The 17233-nt window shown below is 36.4% G+C and overlaps 1 protein-coding gene across 2 annotated transcripts in view; it reads right to left on the reverse strand.

The window, feature by feature from the left end:
• RALGPS2 (Ral GEF with PH domain and SH3 binding motif 2) overlaps positions 1-17233 on the reverse strand; it is a 101747-nt gene that overhangs the window by 57043 nt on the left and 27471 nt on the right. For both annotated transcript variants that reach the window (XM_010287670.1, XM_010287671.1), the window contains exons 5-7: positions 14493-14582; positions 10989-11081; positions 5980-6106 (exon numbers count right to left, since the gene is read on the reverse strand). In XM_010287670.1, the coding sequence (XP_010285972.1) occupies positions 5980-6106; positions 10989-11081; positions 14493-14582 (310 nt within the window). The remainder of the gene's footprint in view (positions 1-5979; positions 6107-10988; positions 11082-14492; positions 14583-17233) is intronic.

The raw sequence follows: 17233 nt of genomic DNA on the forward strand, positions 1-17233 counted from the left end.
TCATTAAAGCTGGTAAAAAATTCCAGATACATGACAAGATATAAGCTTTTTCACTTAAAAAGCTTATGCTTTTTCAGGTTAGCTCTTAATAACCCTTAAATGTAAATATGTGAAATGACATTGTCTTGCTTTAATGTGAAAATTGATTAGTTATTTAACAATTTATTTAAAAATGTTGGTATTACTTTCAATGAAAATCTGACTTCACATTACTGTTTAAGATTTACTCCAACAAGCTACACAAAAAATTGAAGACATTCTAGTTTTACCAGCAATTTTTTGCAACAAATAATTATTTCAACATGAAGTGGTGAATTAAACATAAAATACAAAATTTTAGTGGTGTAGAGAATTCCTTAAGATCTGCATATCCTACCTTCTGTAAAACACTTAGGCAAAATGTTCCTAACCTAAGAAAAACAATTGTATGCAATGATTGATAAACTCAAGACAACCAAATTGCTCAGTACTTTTGTTTTTTACTTTCTACCTCCATATTCAAACATCCTAATTAAACAAAAATAGTTCTTGATACTTTGAACTTAAATGACAAAACAGAAGTCCTCATATTAAAATCATGACTTGACACTTGGAGACCCCCTCCCCTGCTCCAATTAGGAGTGACACTGGCTGAACAAGTGTTCACACGTACTAATTTAGAGAAGGACCAAGTCTCTGAATATTTGAAGTTTTCCTCCAACACAGCTTTCTGCTGACATAGTAAACCCAAGATTAGAAATCATCCCTGAGTGTATTCTTCCTGCCACCCCTAACATGGACTGCTCTTATGACATGCACATTTCCCTTCCCTTACATGTATACAACTCCAATATTGTCTACATTAAATTTTTACCTTCTGGTTATCTGACTTCCACTGGAATTAATATGTGATTTAAGAAAATACTTTTCCAACCTTTAAAAAAACGCAATAAAACATACTGCATCAAAACAAGATCTTTCCAAAATTAGAAACAACAAAATGTTCACTTTAGGTACCAGAGCCTCTGAAACTAAACCTTTCTTCCTAGTATATAGAAGTATTTCATAATAGTACTTAGCCACATAGGTTACCTAACTTAATTCGATATTACACAAAAGCTGAATATGCTGTTCTGAACTGTAACCAATGCATTTGTTTGGTACCTCATATGTCCCTTCAGGATTTTAAGGAACTTAGTCCCTATTTAACGTAAGAAACCCTAATAGCTAAAAGAATAATCTAATATTCTTGCTATGTTAAATTAGTCAATACCAATTGTAATGCAAAACATCATTTGTAGCTCAGAGGAGAGAAAACAGAATTCCGCTTTCAAAACACATTCTCTGGAGTAGATAAAACTTCATGGATAAGATATGGCTGCAAGGGTTGTAGTTAAATCTTTGGTCAGAGATCAAAGCTAACAAGTTTCAACAATATTTAATTGGGGTTGCCCAGGGGGTGGGGTGAGAAATCAGTCCCAGCCTATTCCTTTCCCAAATTCCAAGGATTTTAACTGACGCAAATGTTTAAGATTACAATTCTGAAATTGTTCCTCAAATAAGGACTACTTGTTTGTTACAAGTATCATACAGACCTCATTGACTGAGCGTTCTATACCATGCTTGGTATATTGGTATAATTACAAATGCTTGAAATTCAGACTATAGTCTACTTTTTTTTTTTCTGTAGTAGCTGGATAGAAGAACAGTTCAGGAAATTTAAAAGCCAAAAATGCCCTCCACAACGTTCCTTTAATTAATACTTCTGACAGCTTTAGTTCATTCAACCAACAGATTTCCTCTCTTTGGAAAAAGATCTTATTTTACCACAAGAATCTCTTGCCCGCTACAAAAACAGTGTTTGTTTATACAGTGCAGTCAGTGAAAGGCATACTTTGCAGAAACTCCTAAGTCGAATTAGCTCGCACCCAGTCTTCAGATTAAATCTTATATATTAGACATCTAAAAAGTGCGTCTCCCCCAATTTGAAGCTGCAAGATGACATTAACTAAACATTATTACAAAATATACCCACAAAAGCTCCGACTGTACAAATGTGCTGCTCTGAAAGGAAAGACTTCATTTTAAGTTGCTGATTTAAAAGCATAGCATCTCTTTTTCAGGTTGGTTCACAATAATTTGATAATAACTGTTCATACAATAGTTTACTACTTTCAAATGCTTTTAACTGTCAGTTCTTCACTTTTGGGTTGAATTTTCTAAGCAGGGTAAATGAGAGAGAACACTGACCTTACACTTTTTTTAGAAAAGTTTTTCAATAGAGGCTGTAGCATTCCTCAAGCTTATTGCACTGGACATTCAGAAGCAAGTCTGTCCTGTATTATCAGTCCAAATTTAACCAAGCAGACCTTGAAAAAAAGTTTAACCTGTACTAAACCTGAAATACAGTTCTCGCATCTATTTCCAAAGTCTATTGCAAGCATTATCACTCCAGTAGCTGAATATTCATCAGAGGAATACTTCAATAACCCATCTTCAGCTTTCCCATTTCTCGATATAATTCCTGAAAGACAGCTATAAGAAAATATTTCACAAGGTAGTACTGCTTAGTTAAATAAAAAAATCTTGCTTCTCAAGATATGGCTCAATTGTTTCATTATACAATCTGAAATTAATCAAAACTCCATGATAAGACTCCCTTTGAGAATGGGTTTTTAGCCCAAGGTGAAATATAACATCACAGATACAGCCATTGTTTGGCTACTTTAGTTGGCCACGTGATGCAACAGCGATGACATATCCTGCATCGCATCATGAGGGCCTAATGCCGAGCATTTTTACTGGTGTTGCATAGCTCTCAGCACTCACGTTTACATCAGTGAGTCCACAATGTCGATGTGCTGCTCTCACCTGCATTTCTAGACCTCTGGAATCACATCAGACTTATTGCTGCAAGGAGCTGAAAACCATTTTTATTCCCTCCCCCTCCGCAGTTACATGTCGAAGGATATCTTCATCTTGTCCACAGTGAGGGAGCTGTGCTTACAAGAAAACAATCTCTACTTCTGTGTCTCCATTCCCCTTGCAAAGACTACCAAAAAAAGCATTATAAGATAAAGCATAAATGCTAAGATGGTTATGAAAAAAATTACACACTCACGTTCAATATTCAGTTGCATAAGGGTAAACCTAATAACTTCCGAAGGGTAAAACATTCACCCTTGAAATCAGAACTGAAATTCCTCTATATGCTCACTTTCACTATGACCTTCCAAATAGGGTCCTTCACAACCAGTGCCAATATTTCTCTGGAGGGGATATGCAATGGCAAATGTAACTGTGTGGCAGGCTTGATTCTCTGCACTCTTCTAAAGAGCATTTTAGGGGAGCACAGCAACTGTGCTCTGCACAACTCTGCACCAACAGTGAAGAAAGCCCCATCCCACCCCTGCTTTTACCACCAGAAGGAAATGGAACTTATGATTAATCCCCCTCCTCGACACAGGCCATGATCACAATTTCACACAGCAGACTTTTAGGTAGACTGTTCTACACATTTTAAACCAGGAGCAGCACGACTCCCATATACGATTTTATACCAGAAGTAACAGCAGAAAAAGATCCTTTTAGGAATTATAACCTATAGCTGGCAAGCTTAAAACACTAAGTAAAACAAGCAACTTAAGTTACTTCTGTTCCGTATGACTCCTGCATTAGTAAATATGCCTTGGGAAGGAAATTTAAGAAATAATACACCTGTAAATCTACTTGGGTCTTACTGGAGATTAAAGCTTTGATCAAATGAGAAAAATTGTACTCAACAGCCGATCTTCCAAATAGATCTGGATTTATCATGACTGTAGTTTCAAGGCAATTTTATTCTTTTTGCCACTTAAACCTTACAAAATTAATTTTAGAAGGAATGCACCAGTGGGCATTTGCTATTCCTTTGGAGCATTAAAAAAGGCTTGAGGACATTCTTCACATCATTAGTAAAAACCAATACCATATGACGCCAGGTCATGACACATTCTTTAGCTACAGCAGGTCACAGCAAAGAGCATTTCTTTCTTTCCAAGCAGAAAAGAAATATACATTTCACTTCAAAAAACTATCAAGTCAAGCCCAAAGCTTATTCTAATGCAAAAGTCAGACAGGAAGTTGCTAAGGTATTGAGAAAAACATCTGTAACTGAACAAAACTTAAAACATTATTCTCCAGCATTCCACCTTTTTTAAATATACACTTGCACACAGTAAGGCAGTATTTTTAAAGTGTCAGACAAATACACCAAAGCATAAAGATTTCTTTGTACAGCAGTATTAGAAGACCACCATAACAGCAAGGGTCAGAGTACCATGAGATTTTAAAAAAATCTGACAGCAGATTGTGACTTCTATCATCAGCAAGAAAACAATTTGAACCTGGCTTCATGTTTCAAAAATCATGGCATATAAGTAAAAAGCATGTGGAAAGCTAGAAACTGCATTTCAGAACCATACACAGTGCACATATATATACACACACACATACTATAAGCGTACATATGATGGGAAAGCTACAAAGTTACATGTTTAATCACATTACATTATGCTTGGCTTATTCTTTGCCCCTTTAGGCCTAGTTTTAATAGCCATGTCAACAAACAGGGTAGCATGTGGCAGTATGCCACACCAATAATTTCCACACCTGCACTTCAGACAAAATAGGCTCATGCTGATTCTTCCATTCTAGACACAAACATCTGAATACTTGAAAATATAGGAAATTAAGAGCTGTTAAAATCATGTTAGAAATGATGGATGTTACCGGGATGGATGTAATTGGGAAGTAAAAAATGCAGACAGAATGAAGAACTCTATAAGACTACTTGTCATTAAAATGATTATTAGCTCTCCACAGCAAAGTATTTTTTTTTCTATTTAAGTATAAAGCGAGTAAAATTCACCCAATTTCACAAAACCTGATTATATGCATTTCAGAAGCATGATTTTAGATTCTAATATCACTGATGGTGGTGTTGCTCATATCAACCTACAAAGCAACTGGAATAATATTGTGACAGACACACAGATAACAGCATAAAGATGACTGTCAAGTTATTAATTTCGAAAAAGTTAATTGCCCATCTGAGTAAAGGAAATACCAAATTTCAGGAAGAGATAACAGTTTAATGAGTCTTAGTGACCACAGGAGGTCATCTTGACTTTAGGTGTAAAATCACCTAACAGTTGGACTTGATGATCTTAAAGGTCTTTTCTAACCTTAATGATTCTATGATCAACTCTTATCTGCAAAAAATATCAACTATTTTTTTCCAGAAATTGAAAAAACTGGGTAAACATTCCCTTTATGAGACTACCAACATGTTATGATACCAAAGAAAAGCTACATAAAAAAGCACACTGATCACTTCCAACAGAGACACATTAGATTACTCTAGATTAGCCTGGCAACAAACTCAATACATATTAAACACATTTATCTAGTTTTCAGATACACAGGAATATGATTTACTTATAATTATTCCATAAAGCTGAGTCAGTCATAACAACCCAGTTTCTCTTGTCACCTTAGGATAATTAAATGCAGCAATATCTCCAGATTTTAGCGTATTGCAAAGCCCAAGATCTACACTTATTTATCTCAGAGGCTGCCGATTTATAGCTTCTCATAAATTAAAAGCCATCATTACTGTAACAGTCAAGTATTTAGCTCTTTAAGAGTGCTAGCAGGCATAACAGTTTAAGTACTTCTCCAGAAGTCAATCAGGGTATCTATACAACATATGGGAAAATAATTTCCTAGAAAACTGACACTGTATGTAAAACCCGAAGTGTTTGTGATGTTTAATAGATATTTTCTTTCTGAAGCTAGTGAAGTTATTTCTTGCCATACCCAGAATCAATCAGTAGTTATGGTTCTTTACTGAAGTATTGAAATAGTTTCATGCATGCTTAAAAGATGGAGTTAATTTGTGTAATTTCTGGCGAAGTATGTTTGTCATTAGTGCTTGCCACTAGAAATACTTCAACTTACCTAAATAGGGAATACAAGGAGTCATTTTCAAGCTGCTGATATAGTCTCTAAGCCTTTTGTAATTATCTTCTTTACTCATAACATACTCCAACTTTTCAAAGGTGGCTTTATCCTTCCGACTCAGTAACTAGGAGGAAAAAAAAAAAAATCAAAACCAGATGAGCTTAAGTTTAATCATTATGACTTATCTTTTATCCTTATAAGCACAGGATTTCCACCCCCACCCCTCCATTATTGTTATTGTTTTTTTAAGTAAAACTGCTTCAAAATTACAGCATTTACTCATTAAGTGTAAGTACTTGGGAAAGTTTACAAAGAAAAGTAGCTATTTTGGCTGTTAAATTTAAATAAAGCTTTTAAAAAATTAACCAAGCAAAACTTTGGTATCCTGGAGGATCCTTCTGAAATAATACAAGTTATCAAAAGACTAATCTAGCTAACACATATCACAATTTCATGTGCTGTCCACATCTACAATATTTCAAACCAGTAATTTATTCACTCTAATTACCCACAAGTTAACATTTATTTGGCAGATACACTGAGAAATTTTATACTGATCTAGCTTCACAAAAATCTGAATTCCAAAACATGTTCTTATTCTTGAATTGAGAGCTATCTCAACAAATAGTTTTCCAAAGAGCAAAACAATACCATTAAGATCTAATAAATATCTTTAACTAAACTGCAATTTTAAAAACACGGAATGCAGATATACACAGAGCCCTGTACTTGAACATCTGGAAAAAACTGAAGTATTTAATCCATTTTTCTTCACAGAAGGCACTTGAATACAAGCTGTGTATATTGCTCTGCCAACTAGCAATTTTACTGGCTCTTAATATTACAGGAATGTCCACTTTGAATACAAAACTTAAGGTCATGGATCTCCTTCATTGTCCATTCCTCCCCCGCCCCAAAGTCCTTTCCTTTGATGGAATTAACAGCAACTAGGATCTCTTTGTAGGATTGGGAAAGTAAGTTATTTTAAAAACATCCCACTGAACTAGTGCTGCAAAACCACAATAAAGGCTTAATTTTAATTCAGAACCAGGATTATACCAGAAGGTTGTAAGATGTTCCCACTAAACATTCTGGCAGACGACTCAGTGTTTTAGTCCCAATCACAATTTTTCCCCCTTAAGATACCCAACAGTGTAAAAAATACAAGGGTCAGATCACTAAAGGTTTACGCATATTCCCTTTTCTCTTTCAGTTAAAGATCAAACTATGTGAACATGATTGAAGCGAAATGTTCCTTCCGTAAAGCTGTAAATTCACTATTGAAATAATTGCTCTTTTTACTTAGTTTTCCTATATCTAGTCTTCATTAGGATAGCTAACACATGAACAGACTGAACACCGGCTTTCAGAAGTCAGTCGCTTTTAAAAAGTGACTTGTTTCCCAGGACATACTGGTCTCCAATATTCCAGCAATTAATTTACATCTTAAGCTTTGGTTCCAATATTTGGATGAACAGCATCTCTTGTTCATTAAAACTGCAGACATCTGCCAATTCCACAACAAGGAAACAGTAGACAGGCATGACTTCTTCCCAACCACTGGAACATGACATTTTTCTTTTGAAGTTTATCTCCTCAAAGATGGTTTTAGTTTAATCAGCCTAGATTAGCTTGCCTTTAGTAATTCTAAAATATTCTGCCACCATTTGGTGCCTGGAAGGCTTTCATAGTTTTGCAGACTGGAAGGTAAGACAAGACTAACAGATATAGTAATGGTATAAATTTAGACTTGAATGAAACGCATTTTATTTTCCTCAAAACATGCAGATTTGCACAATCGTGTTCAAGTCTGATATATCATTTCAGGCTCTTTGAGTACTCTCTAAACAAGTTGATCCTGTATGAGTTTCCCTTGGGCTTATGGTGCAATTCACATCATGTCTCCCCTTGCTGCATTATGTAGAAAGGTAGAGAGAACCTGACAGTATTAAAAGTGTTTCTTTGAGGGCAAGCAAGGACCCAGCTGTTATTTCTTCAGTTTTGGAGCTACTTCTTTTTCTAAATAATTTTTGTTCCTCTGTCTCTTAGGCTCAAAGGATGCAAAGAACAGTAAAGAGAGGTACATATGCAGAGACAACGAAAGCTAAGGCTTATAGTTTACAGTAGCAGGGAAGGATTCAGAGCCTTCCAGACTGCTCGTTGTTTTCTAATTATAGTGTGCCAGCACTGAAGACAACCTTTTTCAAATGCAAGTGAGACGAGGGGTTAAGGGAATCTTAGCAGTTAATTAGTAGATAAGGTTTGAAATCTTGTTAGCTATTGCGTAAAGTAACTAAAGCAGGAGATATGTAGTTCCTTACAAAGACAGTTCCTGATAAACTGACAGGAGTGAGAACACTTGTAGCTCCTCACAAGGACAGTCCCTGATAAGAACCAGGAGAGTGCCTCAAGAACCGGCTGAAACTGACCTTGTGGTTTGGACGAAAACCAAAGAACAATTGAGTCTGCGTAAGAACAAGGGGTTACTAGTGGTGACGAAGAGAAGCCACTGACCTTCATCCTCACGACCCTCAGCGACCACCACCAGAAGGCACTGCGCAAGCGCAGATGGGAGGAATTCATGGAAATAACGTCTTGGAACTCATTTCAATACGAAGCGGGAACAGATCATGCATATGTATAGGCATATTGCGAAACTTTATGTATATGCAACACTTTGCTGTATATATTTGAAGTAAGTGCCGCGTTGGGGCACGCACGGTTTTTGGTGGGACTACCCCCCCGTGCTGCCCAGCGCTGAATAAACATACCTACTTTACAATCTTACAGATTGTGGAGTCTGTTTTCCGCACGTCACAAGAAAGGAGAGATGAGGTTTCAGGGAGCTGGCAGAGTGGGGCAGGATTCACTCACCTAACTTCAGAGGTCTAGTGATTATTGCTTACATTCCCCAAGTCCTAGCTGGTCATCCAGACTTCCTTTACATTAAATGGAGAGAAGCAGAATATTCTTTTCTATTCTATTCACTTTCTTGGGAAGGTTCATAATTCTTTAAAGTTTTGAATGGGGCAAATCACACATTAGAAGCATTTATTATTCTCCAGAGTTCAGAGGGTGTGCAGGCAATTGAGACAAATTTCAGACATATTCAGACATACCGTCAGAAGACATGAATTCTGTCTTTTTTAGGAACATTAGATTACCAAGCAAATATTTAATAGCTCCTTTCAACTCTAGATTCCAACCATATAAGGTGACTTTTTTTTTAGTGAGTGAATATGCTTGTGGCTATTTTCCTGACTTTGTAAGTCCAGTTGATTGAGGGTTGCTACAAACTATCTCTAAAATGGAGAAAAAAAATCCTTCCTTACTGAAGGTTGAGCAAGTTACATAGTAACCTTCCAAAAAGGACTTGGTGATTCAAATAATGGCTTGGTGTGCCTGCTCATAAGTCTTTTCTTGCTCTTAATACAGAAAGACCAAGGGTTACAATTACATCTAGAATTTATAAACTGAACTTCCAAGAGAAAGACATCTAAATTAGTTTGCAGTGTGCATTGCTCGAGCCATCCTGCAACATCAGTTTGCAAAGGCTTATATGAGATGATGAAAAGCACAGACTCACTTGGGATTATATGAGAAATCAAACACCTGCAGAAATGTGGGAGAAGTTACCTGGCATTTCAGAGGTTGGAAGAGGGGTAAACTTCAAAAGCTGATACATATGCCGACAGCACACAAATAAACCTCGTAAGTGCAAGCTGCATCTGGTTGACCAAGCAGGAAAAGAAACTGGGGACTGCCAGTTCCAAATGGCATAATTACGGTAGTAACTAATATGGTTATAATAATATATGGTTATAGCTGACATTTGTTTCGAGTCACACAATATCCTCCACCCCCAATCATCAGTTATGTAAAACTGTTGAGGCATCAATTCATTGACGCAGCAAAACTAGAAAAACAGAAGTTCTCCCTGAGATCATTTTGAAGTGTTAACTTCATTAAGATATCCTTAGAGGATTTTTGGTATTTTGAAACGATGCCTTAGTTAATTGCACATTTGCAAAATATGGCCAGAATTCTAGTTGAGTATCTCCGCAGGAGTGAATTATGTATAACTTTGGTAACATTTATCAATTAAACTTTGTCATCTAGTTACCAAAGAAACACTTTTTGTAACATGCGAGGATGTGTTGACACGTCTGCAGCGAAAGTTTTAGCTCTTTTTAATGATCTATTTATACGAATCCCTCGCACAGGAGTATTTCAGTCATCTGATTATTTCTATCACACTTGAAAATGTCACAGTTCATCTGGTTATACAGATGGATAACTACACAATATATGGCAGAATCAAGCATTGTGTTTTCTCAGCTCTGGAGTATCAACAAGCAAAAGTCATTCCCAATGTTCTTCTGATCTAGGATACAATTACACAAAAATAATATTGATTCCAGTAAAAAAAAAAAAAAAACACACCACATGTCAAATAAAAGTGTTTCCAAAGACTGCCTTCATTCATAACCGTACAAAAGCAGACCTGCAAATATGTTGTGTAATGCAGTTTTAACTATGAAAATAATTCTGAAAACTGTGAGGAAAATTGCTAGATTTAGTTATCAGTCAGAGAAACTACAAATCTCTTTATGGAAACTGAATCAAGAGTTTCTGGACATCTGCTCTCCATAGCAAAAAAAAAATTCCAGCAGTATAAACCCCTAAACGATTAAAGTATGACCCACTTTGGCATTCATAATTTTCCAGCGACTAAATACAAAATAGCTTCTGGCCAAATTAGAAGCCTCTGCATTTAGCAGAATCTGCAGGGAACTATTTTTCAAAGGAAAATATTTCTATGCGAGAATGGAAAAATTATTCAACAGGAAATCATAGACTTAAGAGACACTAGAAACATTATGTACATAGTACAAGAAGATTAAAAGTATCTGTAATAATTATTGCATTCTTGAAAACAAGCTACAGAATATTGTATTTTCCTAAGAATAAATTTAAAATCCTCCATTGTCCCACTGCTCACTTACCGCCCACGTTTTAGTCAGCCTGAAGATTGGAGCACTCTGTAGGCCTGACACAACTGCCATAAGAGCATGCAGATTATTCAGCTCATACAGTTTCTGAGGACAAAAATATATACAATAAGCAACATTCCAAACGCTGCCAATAATACAAAATAAATAGCAATCTAAAAATGAAGAAATCTTGCATGTTCTAAAATGGAAGAGTTAGGTACAGTGAACTGCTGTGCACCCATACTGCTTTTATGGCACCGCCTAATTTTTCATTATTGCATCTATACAGTTTTGGCTTAGACTATAGTTGTCTTATAGTCCAGAGAGAGCCCTTCAAAAAAAAAAAAAAGCTATATATACATACATCTTGGGACATATATCGGAAGTGCCAGAAATTTTCTGACATTCAAACCCAACAAATTCCTTTCATAGCAGTCAAGAGAATTTCAAACTTAACATGCCAAAAAGGATAACCCAGTTGTGAATGATGTAATCGTGGCAGTATTTAATATTGTAAACGCATTTGGCACTGCAAGATTATGTAGCTACTAAGGCTGCATCAAGGCACCCAAAAAGTACTGTTGCAGGACGAAACCAAGCAGGTAAATGGTCAGAGCCACATACCTGGAATACTTCTCTCACTGAAAGACAATTTTGGGGGTATGACACTAAAATTAACTAGTGGAAAGGAACAATGAAATCAAAATTGAAAACAGAAGACATCAGAGTAAAAGAATTTTCTTTAAAACTCTACAAAACACTGCGTATGAGTGCATTTTCTTACATATTTGGAATTTCCCTCCCCTCCTCTTTCTTTCCCTCTGCCTCCAAAACCATCAATCTGCCTTGGCCAATTAACTTCTGGTACTACTGTCATGAAAGCTTAAAAATGGTCTGGAAGAAAAAGCTGTTCCTTAAGCTCTTCTGCAGTATCAATTATTCCAATAGCTATGAGCACCTGGAGGTCTGAACCACATGCAGGGATTTTTGGTGGCACTGAGGTTTTACACCTAATAAAAAGACTCTGATAAAGAGAAATGGATACTCAATCACAGTATTGCAAACCCTGTTTAACCCGTTTGGAAAATTCACCAAGGTAGGTTAGGATTCCAGCGAGAAACATTGATACGATAATATAAGGAACTCCTGCTATTCAAAAAAATGGTGGAAGTTTTTGTCCTCCTTGGAACTCAGCTTACCCAAGTTTTCTTGATTAGGCAGCCTTTCATATGATAACAGGACAAAAAAGTTACACTAAATTGATTCTTAATAAATGCTGAATATCAGAAGAGATCTTATATTGGGAAGGCTGAAAGCAATACTGCGAGGATGGTTTTCTGGCGAATGATTTTGGAGGAGGGCAAATGATTCTCTCTCCACTTAACCCACTGCCAGAAAACCAACAGCCTTTTATAGAACAAAGTCCTCGTCGGTATTACTCAGAAATGCCACATTTAATGCTTACTGTCAGGTCACCCTAGTAGCAATTTCAGTCTGGGTGCCCAGAACCCTATGGTTCCACCATGTCTACTGATGAACGAGAGTCTTTCCACACCTGCTAAAGAAGTGTTTCCCTCTCCTAATCCTCTTTTGGGAGGATTCTTTACTGACTGGGTGGAAAGGGCAATCAATATTTCACGGGGTGAGGATATTTGTCATATACCATACTCCTACTATTCTTCTGAATAGTACTGCTGGTGTTTGTCCCTCCACTTACACAATAACCCCCCAAAATAACCCCCCATGCGCCCCCAAACAAAGTAATGAAGTTGACTGTCCCAAAGGACAGTGTAGATGATGAAAAATAAAAAATAAAAAAAATTAGGGCTTTCCTAGCCGCTGCCAGCATTGAAACAGAAGTTATAACCTATCATCATAGCCTGGGAACTTCAGGGGAATGCAACTATGAAGTCCAATTAGTCCACGCATAAAGCAGTATAGCATAAGATACCATTAAAGGACTGTAAGCTATGCAATAGATAGCTGTCGGCACAAAGAATTCCCTGTAGAGTAGATTTACAGCTTCTCTGAAGAAAAGTTAATTAGTGAGACCTCTGCCACCAAGCTGCTTTGATAATAGTTTTGGTGTAAACGGAAAATCCTTCAAATGTCACTAACTGCGGTAACTTCATATTAGCAACCATATGTAAGCAAAGCCAAGATAATAGATAAAGTAAATTAAAATATATAAAAAACTGTCCCATATATAGTTTCTTGCTCTTTGTAATTGTGATTTTTACAACTCATAGGTAAGCAAAGCTCAACTAATCGTTAGAGAACGTAACTGTCTCAAAACCAGCAGCATTTCAGCAGACACTGCTGTCTGCAGTCCCCTGATGAGATCAGGCACGTTCAGGGTGCTGTGTCCAACACAGACACTACAACACCCAGCACTGGCAAGTCCCCGCCAAGTACTAAACAAGTCTGACCCTGCTTGGCTTCCAAAATCGGGTCTGCGCTATGACCACACAGGTGAACCTCCCTTCTCCTACGGAGGGACATGGATCATGAGGCAAACTTTTCAAACAAAAAAACCAGGAACTGATTTTTAAAAGTACATGAGGTGAACATACATTAGCCCACCAGATATCAAAGGGTATTTAAGAGACATCCTTAATAGTTTATGACCACAGCATGATTATTGAGCAAAGCCTGTCAAATCTTACAAAACTAGCTTGCTTTGCCCAAAATTTATAGTCAAATCCCATAGGAGTAAAATATTACTTCATTAAAAATGTGCATATCAAGACAAAAAAATGCATTTGCAAAATTAATTCCAAGGTAATTAAAAATTTTACATCTTTTCTTGCAGGTAACCTGCGGTGGTCACAGAAGTTAGCTGTAATAAGTGTCGGCCCTGTCCAAGAGCAAAAACTTGAAACTCTTCACACTACAATGAAGAAGTTGGATTCTGTGTGAACGGCCAGGACTTTGGTTCACATACACGTAAGTCAAGATTTGCTGACCCTTTTCTTACAAATATCAGTCCTAAAGGCTTTCAGGAAAATATCACAGGATGAGAGCTCTAAAATGCTTTCCAAGTTCAGGTATATTTTTGAAAGAATATTTATTAAGTTGATATTATTCATGCCATGACTGGAATAAGAGATAACAGATTCTTTCCTTCCAATAGTAAAAGCAAGCAAACTATTTCTCTTCTCACTGATGCAATTTGAACAGATTCTAGACACAGCATTTTGGTTTAACCAGCATTAGAAAACATATCCAATAAATTACATTATTTAACAAGCAGTATCTGAGATAAGGCATTTTTGCATTTCCTTAGTTAAGCTATTTTTTTGTAAACAAAGGCTTCCATTTCAGGACTTTGGTCTGTCACTATTTCTGACAACTTTGTTACATGCAGAAGCCAAACAGCTAGTCACGTCAATAGATAGAACCACAGCTAAATCAGGTATCAGATAAATATTTACCCATGTATATTTTTGAACTGACCAACTTAAGTGTAAGAATTTTCATCATGGTGAATCCCACCTCCCCCCTCCAAATTCTTACCTTCGCAGTTTTAATATAGTGGCTCAAAACCTCAGCTCTTATTTTTAAAGTTTGTGCATGTAGAATCTCTCTAACAACCCAGAAGCTTACCTAAAAAGAAGAAAAATTGCCTTTTTAAAATACAGAGCTTCAACATTACACTTTTAATATTTTTATTTCATGAGTAATATATTAAAAGTCTCACAGCATTTAACTGCCATCTATAAAGCTGAATACATACTAGAACATGCAAATTCTTACACTATAAAATCCCAAACAATATAACACAGATACTAATTAAAAAAAACACCTTTCTTCAAAGTGTTTTGCTCTGTTATTCTGCTCATTCTTACCCAAGATACCTTTTATTATTACATGGTCAAGCAGTTGCTTAAATCAAATTAAGAAATCCAACTTATATTAAGAACTGAATCTGTTATCTTGTTACTCTCTTCACTTTCGCCATTTCATAACCAGTAGCCATGCACTCTAGCTTCTTGTTGGAGAGCGCACGTCCTGGTGCCTGCTTTTCTCAGTAAGAGTGTGGGTGGCTAGAATTTGTCTTTGTAAAATCTGTTGCACCCGTTCGTTGCATAAAGACATTTGGATCTGTTTTTCTAATGAGGAAAACCCTTCTGCCACTAGCATATCTCAAAAAAAACCCCAGCAGAATCAAGTGATGTACAATCTATGCAAACAGACTCATTTTGAGGCGGCAGTCTCACAAACATAAAGCAAATGGGAAAGCTCTCAAACTTCAAAGTTCTCCCAAGAAAATAAAATCATGATGAAATTTCATTAAGAAAATCTACAAAATGAAGGAATATAAAACTAAAATTGAGTTATATCCTTTGGTTTTACTTTTCCACAGATTCAAAGCTGCACTATCCAGTTCTCAGATGAGTTGAACAGCTTCAACAGTTCACTGACATTTCCAAGTTCTCAACACCTCAAAATAATAATAACAATCAGAGCCACATCATCTGAACAAAATTGGAACATAATATAAGAAGCCTCTGCTACAATCCAGAGTTCATAGTATGTACTCCTATTGCTCGCTATGCCAATTACTTGCTAATATAAAGCACACTACCATAACCATTAGTTAAGTTTTACAGACTAACTTCACTGCTGTGTAAAAAACCCTCTTGTATTCAGTATGGTATGAAGGATGGTTGCTGCATTTCGTAGTTACATGAATGCCTCATAAAAGCTATACTTTGAAAATGTTTTGGTAACTTGTCTAAATACTAATCTTTTCTCTCCTATGCTCCCCCCACACCCTCTGCCCTCACATACTTTAACATGAAGAATGATAGAAAATAAACACCTTCATAACTAATAAAACAGTAGCAAAGAATTAGCAAATGGTAACAAATACTGCAGATGTTATTCATGTATTCACTACAGGTTCGTAAAAAATGAATGATTGGCAAGACACAGCATGACTGCTATTTACAAAACTACTGAAAACAGTGTATGAAGAAATGCATGCTCTCATACGTAAATATCTTGCGGCTTTGATTTTTAAGTATGATGTTAAACTACTTCTAAACTAACATTGCGCATGTATTCAGGTTCCTGCCTAAAATTTCAATTAAAAAAAAAATGAGATACCCTGTTTATCCTGTTTCACTTTGTACAGTATGACAGCTTTTTATACAGAATAGCATGGGAAGACCTGCACCTCCAAAGTTATTACGATTTCAGTGATGTTACAGTGATCTGATGAGAACTGGGATGTCAAAACACAACAGCTCTTGGAACCAGAAAATGGAAGAAATAAAGGAAAAACCCCACAAACATCTTGCATAACAACTGCTTTCCTTTGGTCTGTTTGTCTAAGGCTGTATTAGCCAGGAAAGAATTAGCAATGGAGCTCAGTTTTCTTTTTCCTGTCTTTTTTTCTTCTTTTTAAGCCAAGTATCTCCAGATAAACTGTGTTACCCTGACAAATATAAAAAATGGTTCTGTGCAAACAGCATTACTATAAAATACGTAAGTACTGAATACATAAATGCTAAAGTATTTGACAGTACTTCAAAATACTGTCAAAAAAAGTTAAACCTCAGTTTGATGTTCTGCTGTAGTTATACAGCTTGAGAAAATCAACTTTTCCCTCAACTGATGAATAAGCTTCTAAGGAGATGCTTTCCCTTTGAAGATCAAGGGAATTTGATTTTTAACATAGATTTTTGTATCATAAAGAATCAGGTAGAGACAACACACATATTTCTATGCCTTAAAATCCCAAATCTCTTCGGTCTCAAGTTAACAGCGTGTTGATGTAATAGGAGACTGCTTGTGGTAGGCCAGGCTATGAAACACTTGCTCACAATACAGAGCAATGCTCATTTTCATAAGGATGAAAAAACCCAAATAATTTATTATGTGGGCCCTGACTTCTATGAAAGTTCATTAGTATCACAGCGACATAAGCACCGTGCTGCACAAGTACTCGTTTGCTCAAGGAAGCCTGGTTTCCGTCCCAGTCCCAGCCAGACCCAGTCTCAACACTTCCAAGCTCTTGCAGGAAAAACAACCAGGACAAAATGCAAACTTTCTTCGAAGCTTAGAGCCATCCAGTCCTTTCAGTAACAGAGTAAGCAGGAGATAAAGAATTAAACACACTTAATTATTTCCACTCCAACCACCTCCACTGCTCTTTGATGTGTTTATACTGCCATTGACATTTGTTTTTTGCTGTTCTTGTCTATTAACTGTTATCTTTAGACAGCACTATGATCCAATGTATTCCAAAT

This window comes from Phaethon lepturus, unplaced genomic scaffold (genome assembly GCF_000687285.1).
Source record: "Phaethon lepturus isolate BGI_N335 unplaced genomic scaffold, ASM68728v1 scaffold11315, whole genome shotgun sequence".
In the NCBI taxonomy this organism is placed as follows: Eukaryota; Metazoa; Chordata; class Aves; order Phaethontiformes; family Phaethontidae; genus Phaethon; species Phaethon lepturus.